A 12,226-nucleotide genomic window follows, 5' to 3' on the forward strand; every position below is an offset into this window, starting at 1 on the left:
ACTCAGACCTACTAGACTAAGAGAACACAATCTAACGGGACTTAACCTAGGTACTCAACCTAAACCGATCTAACGGATTCTAACCCAAGCCTAACCGGACTTCACCCTAGGTACTCATTACCTAAACGGAACTAATACACTCTAGACCAGACCTGATTGGACTTAACACAGGGTATATTTCTACCTAACCAACCTCTTAGACTCTCACACAAGCCTGATTGGACTTACCCTAGGCATAATTTTACCTAACCGAAAACACAGTCTGCCTTAAGACCTGATTACGTCTAACCAGACCTAACTTAAGGCTAATCAGACTAGCTGATTACGTCTAATCAGACCTATAACACCGAGTCTACATGACCCCCAACAAAGTCCTAACCAGTCCTACGACACCGAGTCTACATGGTCACTACCGAAGTCCTAATCAGACATACCTCAAGTGTTACCTAGACCCTAATAGCCCTAGTTAGACCACCAAAAGTCCCGACTAGACCACCACAACACCCTAATCAGACCTAAGCCAACCCTAATTGATCAACCCTTGATTAGATGACCACAAGTCCTAGTTAGACACCTAAAAGTCCTAATCACCAAACCTAAGCCAACCCTATTGACTCACCAACCCCTGATTAGACTTTTAGCAACCTAATCAGACCTAAACTAAGCCTCATGAGACCTAATTTCCCTCTGATCAGACCCTATAAACGCGTAGAACCAATCTCTACAGACATGCCCTGATCTAAACCGATCCCTACAGACCTATACCTAGTGATTCTAGACTTATCCAACCCCTAAACCAACCCGTTTTAGCCAAATCCCAACTAATCAGACCTAACCGGTCAAAGTACCGGACTTTATGACTCAAAACAGGTACTTAGAAGTCCTATGTAGTCCTACACTAGATAATACTTAAGTCTACAATCAGATTCTAATCTGATCAGACCTAGACAATGTCTCTATAGACATTCTAAATCTCTAATCAGACCTAACCAAGCCTATTTAGACTTATTTACCTTCTGTTCAGACCTAGACTATGCTAGCTAGACTAACCCAAATTTGGCTAAACCAGACCTATCTGAGACCCAAAAACAGCCCTTACAGATCTATACCGACCTAAACCAGTCAATTTCAGACCTATACCAGCCTATTCAAGTCTAACCCGACCTCTTACCCGGCTAAACGTAGTCGAATCCACCTATTCAGACCTAAACTGAACAGAAACCCGGAATCTATGACTCACATTAGCTAAACCGAGATCTAAACAGGTCTATCTATAGTGTATTTCTCTAAAACCAAGCCAAATTGGATATAAGGCCGATCTAACAGGGTAAACCGATCATTACAGACCATAATATACCCTAAAGCAGTTCACTATGCCCCAAACCAGACACCATCAGACCTAATTTGGACTAACATAACCCTAAACCAGTTAGTTCTAGTCCTAATTGTACACTCCAGACCCTAAACCGATCTAATCTAGTCCTAAACTCACCAACTCAGACCCTAACACGACCAATACCAGCCCTAACCAGATAAATCAGATACTAAACAGACCTCTCTCAGCCTAAAACCAATCTGATCTTACCTAATACCAGACCCAATTAACCTAGATGGTCCAATTCTAGCCTAATTGGACGAACATAGCCTAAATTAGACCTAAACCAGTCTAAACCGGCCTTAATTCACCTCCAATCAGACCCCATTGGTCTAAACCGAACAGTTCTAGCCCTATCCAGACAAATCAGACCTTAACCAAGACTTAAACCAGCCCTGAATTATCCTAAACCGGACTCAATTGACGTAAACCGGATCTGAATTGATCTAAACCGGACCTAGATTGACCTGAACCAGTCTAAACCAGTCCAATTGACCCCAAACCGGACCTGAACATGTCCGATTTGACCTAAACTGGTCAACTGTTGACCAAATTGGTCAACGGACTGATCGAACCGGAGTGAACGGTCTGAACCGGCCGGGATCGGGTCTGAGCCAGCCTGAATCGGCCGGAATCCGGTCTGAACCGATGAAACCGGGTCGAACCCGATCTGACCGCCGAGAACCGGACTTGGATCGAATCGAACCGGGTTTGATTGATCCAAACCCGGTTAAACCGAGAATTAGTTCGATTAAACCGATCTGAACCGGTTTAATCCGAAACCCTAATTTCCGAAACCCTAGCTGCCGAGTCACCAAAGTTGACTCGGTCGTTGACTCGCCCCGATTCCTCCACTCAGCCCTAACTCGGACGAGTCAGGACCGAGTTTCACCGGAATCAGGATCTTATTCGCCGAGTTCACCGAGTTTCTTTGAAACTCGGTCTCAAAACCGGAGAAAAAAACGCGGAAAATAAAGGAAACCGAGTCAGAAATTTACCTGACTCACCTTCGAGTCTGTCTTCACCGATTTTGATCTGTGAAGCTCCACCTTGACGGATCTGACCGCCGGCGACCCCGAAGATGTTAGATCCACCTTTCACCGTCATTGATCTACCTCCGTCGCCGCCTGAAACACTCAAACAGACCATCAAAATACTCTGACAGACAAATCCGAACCGAAACCCTAACTTACCTCGCCTTTTCCGGTGAACTTACCTCCCAGGATCGTAACCGGGGCTCTGATACCACTTTATGAAGCGGTATATATCGGGCCTCGCGGTTTCACTCTGACGCTCGTGTGTTCAAGAATCGAAGAAGACAGAGGCGTTTTAACGAGTCGGTTACTGAGATAAATCTCGGGCCTACATCTCGGCCGGACGGCGCCGACGAATCCACTATCGACGGAAGAAAAACACCGAAGAACAGAAGCTCAGCGGATCTCCACAATCCGGAGCCTCACCGAGAAGAACCGAGATCGAAAAAGGAAAGAAAACAACTGAGGGATGCAAACCTGTACCGAGATCTTACCAATCTACCACCGAGCTTCCTTGACGGACCACCGAAACGTCCTCCGCCGAAAGGCTAGCCGCAATCGCCTCTTTCTACCTCCTCTGTCTCATTCTTCTCTCTGATGAAAGTGTCGAACGAAACCAAAACCTAGGGTTTCTATTACTTACCAAAACGAAGCGTTTCTTCAATGCAAGCCAAGACCCTCTTAATGAGCAAGAGGGTTTCTCCTCTTTTCCGCCAAAGCTGTTTTTAGGGCCTTAGGCCCACCAAAAAACCCAACAGAGAACATAACTTAATAGGAAAATAGCATCATGACATTGGAACATAGCACATCAAATAAATAGAACCACTAAGATATTATGGAGGATCCATAACGAGGTAAAATAGTATATTAATTATTTTGTGATTATTTAAATTCTAATTTTTTTATGCAGAAATCTGTTGGGCAATATCATTGGCTTTGCTTTCACAATCGTTGTTCAACAACGAAAAAAGGGAACAAGATCGATTAACATTTAACATCGACAAATTTATTAAAATATGTGAAAAAATAAAAACCGATAAACTCTCACACATAAAGATTGGCGTGGATTACATCGCTTTGGAGGGACTTCCCAAAAACGACGTCAGGGGTAAAACTGTAAGTCTAAATATAAGTGCATAATTTATTTATATATATATGCATATTATTTTTTATCTTTTAAATAGATAATTATTTTTAAAAAATTTGTAGTCAAATCAAAGTCACACGATGAAAAGATCTCTAATGATTAAGAGGAACGCTAACAAAGATTTTATCCGGGAGCAGCTGGAGATGGGTCCTGTTGTATTGATTCTCATTGCTAATGACGAGTTCAATGATCTTCGAAAGGTTAGTTACAATTTAGTAACATAATCATATTGGGTGTAAATAACTAAAGCAAAATGTTATGGAAAATTTTAAATTTTGCACGATATTTGTCACATACCACATGTGAAAGAAAACGACTTTACGCATTGCGTATTGATCGTTGGATATGGTTTCACCGAGGATGGGAAATTATTTTTCTTAATTCGAAATTCTTGAGAAGATAGCTGGAGAATTCAAGAATATGAGAGGATTTTTATCGATCTAGAGTATGATATAGATATGACGGTTAAAGTTTGGTAAATTTATTTTTTCTATATATTTTATATCTATTAACAATTTTTGTTTGTGTATTTTTGATGGCACAAGTAATATAATGATTTTTTTTTAAAATAAGGTGCAACATGGACAAGCCATCGCACATGACGCAAATGACATCATAGTTTGATTCAGGTGATTTTTCTAATTTTGAAGATATATATATATGAGTTATTGCTGTTAAGGATTTATACCGATTTGTTGTCATTTATTAAGTGTGCGATCTAATATATTCAACGTCAATTCATTTATAACAAACAAGAACAGTGGAATACAAAAGATAAAGACAGGACAAGCTTTTGATAGAGGAATTGAGTAGCAAAATATAACAATGCGAACCATCATCCAAACGTATCGTCGACAAAAACAAGGACGGACCTAGATGTCAAATCATTCATTCATGGACTACATTGCTTTGGATGGACTCCCTAAAAATGGCGTAAGTGGTAAAACTCTAAATGTATATATAAGTGTGTAAAATTTATTTATATTCAGATTATTTTCTATCTTTTAAATATATAATTATTTTTTTAATTTTAGTTAAGTCAAAATCACATGATGAAGAGAAATTTTATAAGTAAAAAGAAAGTTAACAAAGATTTCACCCACGAACATTTGGAGATCGATCATGTTGTATGAATTTTCACCGCAAACAAAGAGTTCCATAATCTTCAAAAGGTCAGTTAAAATTTAGTAATGTAATCATATTTCATGTAAATAACTAAAGCGAGATGATTTGGAAAATTTTAAATTTTGCACGATATTTGTATCATATCACAGGTGCATGAAAACGATTTTACGCATTGCGTATTAATCATTGAGTATGGTTACACCGAAGATGTGAATTTATTTTTCTTAACTAGCTAATTCGGTGATCGATCGACATTTATAAAAGATTGGAGATATATTTATAGAGACATAGAGAAACTGAGATCAAGGACAAAAAATGAAGTATATCAAAGTATATTATAGTTAGCTAGTTAATATTATTAATAATTTCACAAAATAATATATTATTTATTTTGTGATTATTTAGATTTAAATTTTTCTATGTAGATATTTGTTGGACAACATCATTATCTTTACTTTTACAATCCTTATTCAACAATGGAAAACGAGAACAAGATCATTTAACATTTAATATCGAAGAATTTATTAAGAAATGTGGAACATCAAAAACTGATAAACTTTCAAATATAGAGATTGGTATGGACTACATTGCTTTGGATGGACTCCCTAAAAATGGCGTAAGTGGTAAAGCTCTAAATGTATATATAAGTGTGTAAAATTTATTTATATTCATATTATTTTCTATCTTTTAAATATATAATTATTTTTTTAATTTTAGTTAAGTCAAAATCACATGATGAAGAGAAATTTTATAATTAAAAAGAAAACTAACAAAGATTTCACCCGCAAACATTTGGAGATAGATCATGTTGTATGAATTTTCAATGTGAACAAAGAGTTCCATAATCTTCAAAAGATCAGTTAAAATTTAGTAATGTAATCATATTTTATGTAAATAACGAAAGCACGATGATCTGGAAAATTTTAAATTTTGCACGATATTTGTATCATATCACAGGTGCATGAAAACGATTTTACGCATTGCATATTAATCATTGAGTATGGTTACACCGAAAATGTGAATTTATTTTTCTTAATTTGAAATTTGTGGGGAGTTAATTGGGTAGTTTAAAAATATAGAAGAATTTTTATCGACCACGAATATGATATAGTCTATCTATGATGGTGAAATAACGGTAAATTTATTTTTTTATATTTTATATATATGAACAATTTTTGTTTATGTATATTTTTTGTAGCATAAATAGTTTAACTGTTTAAAAAAAATTAAGTTATTTTTTCTAATTTATATATATATGAGTTATTGTTGTTGTAAGGATTTCTATTGACTTGATGTCATTGATTAAGTCAATCTGATTCAATGTTATTTCATTTATAACAAACTCATTTATAATAGTTAGGATGCGAGGAAAGGATATTCTTGTGAAACTAGCATATGAAATTTCAGATTTTTCTCTATAATCCTAAATTTTATATGTTTTTTGTTTATTCTTTTCTCTAGAAGTGAGATATAAGTTTGGATACGAAATCCTATTACCCAAAAAGTTATGGTATACTATACCACCAAAGTTGTCAAAAGACAACCGACCAAAATCTAGTTTTCCATCAAATTATTGGTTTATAATAAAAGTCAAATCCAATATCTTACATGGGAAGAAAAAACGCTCAAAAGTGTTTCATATTTTAACAAATTTTTTATATAAACAAGCAAATTCCCTTCATGGTCAAACTTGAAACAAGAAAATTAGGAAAAGTATCCTTAATAGTTCATTAAGATTCTATATAGTTATGTCAACTTTTATATGGTTCAACGCTCTATTCACCCTAAAAAGGAAAGTCTTTTTAAGGGAGTATTATCCAAAATATCTCTTTTTGCTAAAAATATTTTTGCATATATCATCTCCAGAATATGATTAGAATGATTATTATAAACATAATTACATTGATCATAATGTTAAATTTATTGTGATGACACCAAATCATCATGGACATGCATTACATACCACTCTAATCACTTGGTGAAACCGCCATAAAATTAGCGTTATGATCCATGTGACCGTTTGAGTTATTTAAATACAATTACGTTAGAATAAATAATGCAGAACGAGAAAACGATAAAGTCTTTCATATCTCTTTATATACGAAGTGTTCTCTGACGGAAGTTACCATACAAAATAACTGAGCAATTAAGGCACTTCATTCCCTAATAGTAAATTCATACGCATGGTTGCAGCCTGCAATTTTGAAAACAAAAATAAAGAGTTAAATAAATGGCATCAAATCAAAATCACTCATCCATTCCATTTCAATTTACTTTAAAAGATTCTTACCTCGTGATCAGTTTCATTCAATATATATGGAAAATAATTATAGCATCATTTTAGAGCAGCGAAGTTCAAAAGGCAAAAACGGATGCATAAGTTTGAAGGTATCCATGAAAAAAAAAAGAAAACAATGCATAAATTTGGTGTACTGTTTCAAGAAATTATCTTGCCGGCAGATTAATATGACATGTACATACATGGACAACAAAATTTAATTTGGAATACACATAACATGGGAAAAAACCTGGTCCCATCAAGGATATGGTAGAATTTCCATTAATCATAACTATATAATCGTTTACGACGGTGAAGAAAATATAAGTGGGTTTATATTTATATTTATTGTCACGTTGTGTTGACCATTTTCATGTTAATGAAAAAATATCAATTTGACACTGGAAACGAAATCTATTGTCAAAGTTCTGGATAGCGTGTCTAAAAATAGGATATTATCCGATGACACAGAACAAACTTCTTTTTTAAAAAAAAAAATGCAGTCATAAAACAAATTGGATCCGAAAAAAGTACTCTAAGCTATAATGGCATACAATAATACGATTATATGAATTTACTTATATAGATTGAAGAGGTGGTTACGTGATATTAATTTGACCATATTTATGTGATAGATTTGCGTTTGACCGCGCCCACCAAGTCATTTACCATATCAGAAAAAATTTAAAATCCCTAATAAAAAAAGAAAATTTTTAAAATCAAAATAAATATATCTATACATATATATATATATATATATACATATATGCATATACACATACGTACATATACATACACAAATATATATATATATATATAAATAGGAATGAATAAATTTATTTTCATTTCTTGTTTATTTTTTATATATTTATTTTATTTTTTAAATAATTTGCTACTTTTATATGGCTGATGACCACGTGATAATTATGTAAGAATACGGACACATATATACAATAATATTCCATACTTCTTTATATATGAAAGTGTTCTCACACGGAATTAAAATAGTAAATTCATATGCAATCAGATATGCATATTTCGAGTTTCGACACAAACAACTCTCAGGATGGTCCTAAGAGACAACTCGCACGTAAACTCCTATCCTCCTAACTGCAGCCTGCAATTTTGAAAACAAATATAAGGAGTCAAATAAATGGCTCTCATCCATTCCATTTCAATTTATTTTAAAAGATCCTTACCTCGTGAGTTTCATTCAATATAGAAAATAATTATCACAAACCCATTTTAGAGCAGAAGCATAAGTTTGAAGGTATCCATGAAAAAAAGAAAAAAAAAACAATACATAAATTTGGTGTACTGTTGCAAGAAATTATCTTGCCGGCAGATTAATTAATATGACATGTGCATACATGGACAACAAAATTTAATTTGGAATATACATAACACGGAGGCAGATTATAGAAAGAATTTCGTGTACATCCAAACTTTGAAACAAGAGATTTAGAAAGTACCATTTTCATTTGGAAGGGGCTGGCCTGCAAAAAATGGGTCGATCCTTCTGCTTAATCCTCCGTTTTGTCATCACTTGGTACTCCACCGATGGTTCATCAGGATTCTCCTTGGCCAAAATGGTGATGTACGATTTCACTTTAAATCCCCATGCCATGTTCACTCTAACCACTCTCTCAAGCGTCACATCGGTTCCCTGCCATTACCATTCAATCACCACTCAAGCCAAGTGCATTCCTGAAAAAAAAATGATAACAAAGAGTTAAACGGCTCGCACCAAACCAAAATCACGCATACCCATCTCAAATAACTTCAAAAAACTTAACCAATGTAGAATGCACATACATGGGCAACGAGATTTGGATCAGGCTTTAAACAAAAAGCAATTCAAATACTTGGAGGCACACTTATAGATACTTAGATAGAGTTTCATGTCTTTGTAATTACCACATGACTCTAACCACTTATGAAGTTCAAGACTTTCCACACATGGCAGGAATCAAAACATAGAAAGTATACATACCTTTTGACCTGGAGGGGGCTGGCCTGCAAAAAACAGGTTGATACCCTTCCATAACCCACCTCCGTCGCACTTTCACTTGGTACTCAACTGGTGGTTCACTGGGATCCCCCTTGGCCAGTATAGTTAAGTATATCTTAAATAAGGATCTGTTCATCCTAACCACCTTGTCAAATGTCACATCGGTTCCCTGTCAAACAATAAAAAGAAATTGACAATGATTGGCTGGGATGTTATATATTAATTATATGTATCATGCGCTTACATTGATCTGGTTGTACATCTGGATAGCCTCTTTTGCCAGATCTCCCATGTGTTGCCCCATGGTTTTGCCTGACTTTAAGACTTCGTCCAGGCTCTTATCAGAGCATGGGACGACTCCTCCGATTTGTCCATCCGGGATGTTTTCTCGGTCAATGTAGAAACCCTAACCAACCACGAGAACGACAGAAACCCGATAAGAGACAATGGGATGGCTCAACTTTAATTTGTACAAAACGATTCCAGATTACAGAACAATACCTTGTACTCAAGATACTGCCTCGTATATCTGCATGATTTCTGATAAGATTCGTCGTCGGAGTACAAGTAATTCCTAGGTGTTGTGTATTTGTGGCCGTCGAAGCTGTCGTACCCCCATTCCAATTCCCTGGAATCGTCGTCTTCGGAGTGCTCCGCCATGGCTTCTGCAGGAGGAGAAGATCCAGATACGGCAGATGAAGAACCTCCTTTCTCGATCACACCCTCTCCGCTGCGTTGGCTGCCACCGGATTCCTCCAGGCCTTGGGTCTCCGCCTTGCGCTTTCCCAAAGATGAACAAATAGCCTCTGCGGGAGCCTCCATCAAGTCATGTTCGGTCTCCATCGTCGTATCCGACTCAACTGATTTGGGGGAAATCGGCAGGAGAAAACCCTAGATGCACTTTTCGACCCGATTTAGAGCTTTTTGGAAAAATATTCAAATCTATTTGTTTTATTTATAACATGTGATTTGATTTGAGTTGTTTTCGAATCTGGATCGATCACTCTTTACCCTAAACCCATTTATTAGTTGAGCCAACCCTTCCTGGCATGGCATGAAAACTATTTGTTATTCAATATATCAGCAACCACTGACTTGTTCTGTTGCATCTTTTAATCCCAAAATATTATTTATTAGATCTGTAGACTGAATTTTAATATGTTAATTTATCTTTGTTTAGTTTATTGATGTTGTTAAAAAATAAAACTTGGTTCAAAATTTGGAATAAACGTCTAAACCCCAAAAGTAGCATCATCATTAGACCATGCTCCCATTATAGTTTTTAATGTTCACACCATCCATTTTTATTTATATTGCATATTTGTATTCTTCTTAATCGTGAAGTGTGTGTATGTATATAAATATATACACGTCACAATATATATATATATATATATATGACACGTAGCGTCGACTGTCTATTGTATTGCCGTTTGAGGCGCAAGGGTAAATGTGTAATTTTACAAGAGGCGGGAGAGCTCAAGACTCAAGTGACGAGCAACACGCATATTTTCACCGTCAATTGATTCAAAGCCAACATTTGAAAATTTTTCGCCCCTCTTCCTCCGCCTCCTCTTTCCGAAGCTTTCTACAGGAAAACCTTGTGGTAAGAAAATGGAAATACGCTATTATACATACACACATGTGACATGTGCCTATATGTTGTGCGCTTCTGTTCATGTTCATGTTGATAGAGATCAGCGTTGCGATCGATGTCAGTCCTCCTTCTGGTTCTCTGTTTCTGTTCCTCCGTATAGTCGATGGTTGATTCGGTGAATATACATATGCTTTCTTATTTCCTCTGCGAAAATGGAAGCTCGATCGATAGCTTAGGAGTGAAAAATTTAAAGAGGGAATTCTCTCTCTCCCTCTTTCTGGGCTCTCGTAGATTCTGTTCATGTAAAAGAAATTTTGTTGAACTGTTCTTGTAAATTTCACTCGCGGGATGGGAAAAAATCATCTACTGAAGGTGATTCTGTTGCAGAGATAGCGCGTGTAGTTTTCTTGTCCGTTAGTTTGTCTTCATTCGCCCAGTCAGCTTTGCATGCATATGCATTCATAAGTTTATTTTGTTTATGGTAAATATATGATTTCTCGATTTCAATTAGGCTTTTCTCCTGCTCGATATATGATAGTTAATTAAGGAAATCTTATGATGAGTGAGAAAATATACATATGATTTAACAAAAAAAAAGTTCATCGTTTTGAACTTAGCTGTGTCTTCCGTTTTCTGTACTTTTTCTGTTGTCCCCCAAAATGGAAGCTCGCAATTTACCGGAGCTTATAATCAAGGGTATCTCTCTCTCTCTCTCTCTTTCTGGACACGATCATCGCCCTAGTGACGAACACTATAGCGCTTGCATGTGTGTGTTTATATTCTGTATGTATCCATTTTTTTTCAAGATCATATCTTTTTAATTTTGTGTATACGGTAACTAAAATCTTGTTTTTATCATTGATACGTAGAAATGGATCAAGGAACAGGTATCGGAGTAGGTAAACCAAAAAGACCCAAGGGTCGGAACCAAATCAAGCAGACACACAAAGCAGATAAAGAACGAATTGGAGTTGAACAAACTAGCAATGGAGAGCACGATTTCACTCATATCCAAAATGGGGTAAAATTATGATATATATATATATATATATATATAACGTGTATATTTTTTGCATTTTGATTTTGATATATATATATTTATATAGGAATTTGGTGATAACTCGAAACTTACAAGAGATTGGAGAAAAATATGTGGACTTCTAGACGTTGCTGTTGAGGAACAAGAAGGAGGTACGTTTGCTACAAAATAATTAGAATTCTAATAAATTTAGTTTTTTAACTAATTATTCTGGTGCAGATACATGCTGGGCTGTAGTATTATCCCTACTCCTAGAAGCCTTGGTGAATAAAGGAAAATCACCACAGCTACGTTTGAGGTTCGACACCAAGCAATTCATTGAGGACTGTAGAGCTAAAGATAGTGATAGGATTGGCCGTATAAGAACGGGCGCAAAGTATATCCGCGCAACGGGGTTACCTAAAAAAGACGTGAGGTCTGGGGCGGTAAGTATATCTAATTTTATATGTTAATTAATGTATTGGTATAATGTCTGTTATTTTTAATTTTCAGTCAAAGCACATGGTGAAGAGGCATCGCCGTCGAAGCTGTCGTACCCCCATTCCAATTCCCTGGAATCGTCGTCTTCGGAGTGCTCCGCCATGGCTTCTGCAGGAGGAGAAGATCCCGATACGGCCGGT

General features: G+C 36.1%; 1 protein-coding gene across 1 annotated transcript; it reads right to left on the bottom strand.

Annotated features, from left to right (window-relative positions):
- Positions 1-8,031: 8,031 nt before the first annotated feature.
- On the bottom strand, positions 8,032-9,813 carry LOC104801558. The gene is made up of 5 exons (XM_019200946.1): positions 9,472-9,813; positions 9,215-9,376; positions 9,023-9,139; positions 8,506-8,625; positions 8,032-8,076 (listed from the first exon to the last, which is right to left on the bottom strand). The coding sequence occupies exons 1-5, from the start codon at positions 9,811-9,813 to the stop codon at positions 8,032-8,034; spliced, it is 786 nt and encodes a 261-aa protein (XP_019056491.1).
- Positions 9,814-12,226: the final 2,413 nt, after the last annotated feature.

This window comes from Tarenaya hassleriana, unplaced genomic scaffold (genome assembly GCF_000463585.1).
Source record: "Tarenaya hassleriana unplaced genomic scaffold, ASM46358v1 Cleome7, whole genome shotgun sequence".
NCBI lineage: Eukaryota > Viridiplantae > Streptophyta > Magnoliopsida > Brassicales > Cleomaceae > Tarenaya > Tarenaya hassleriana.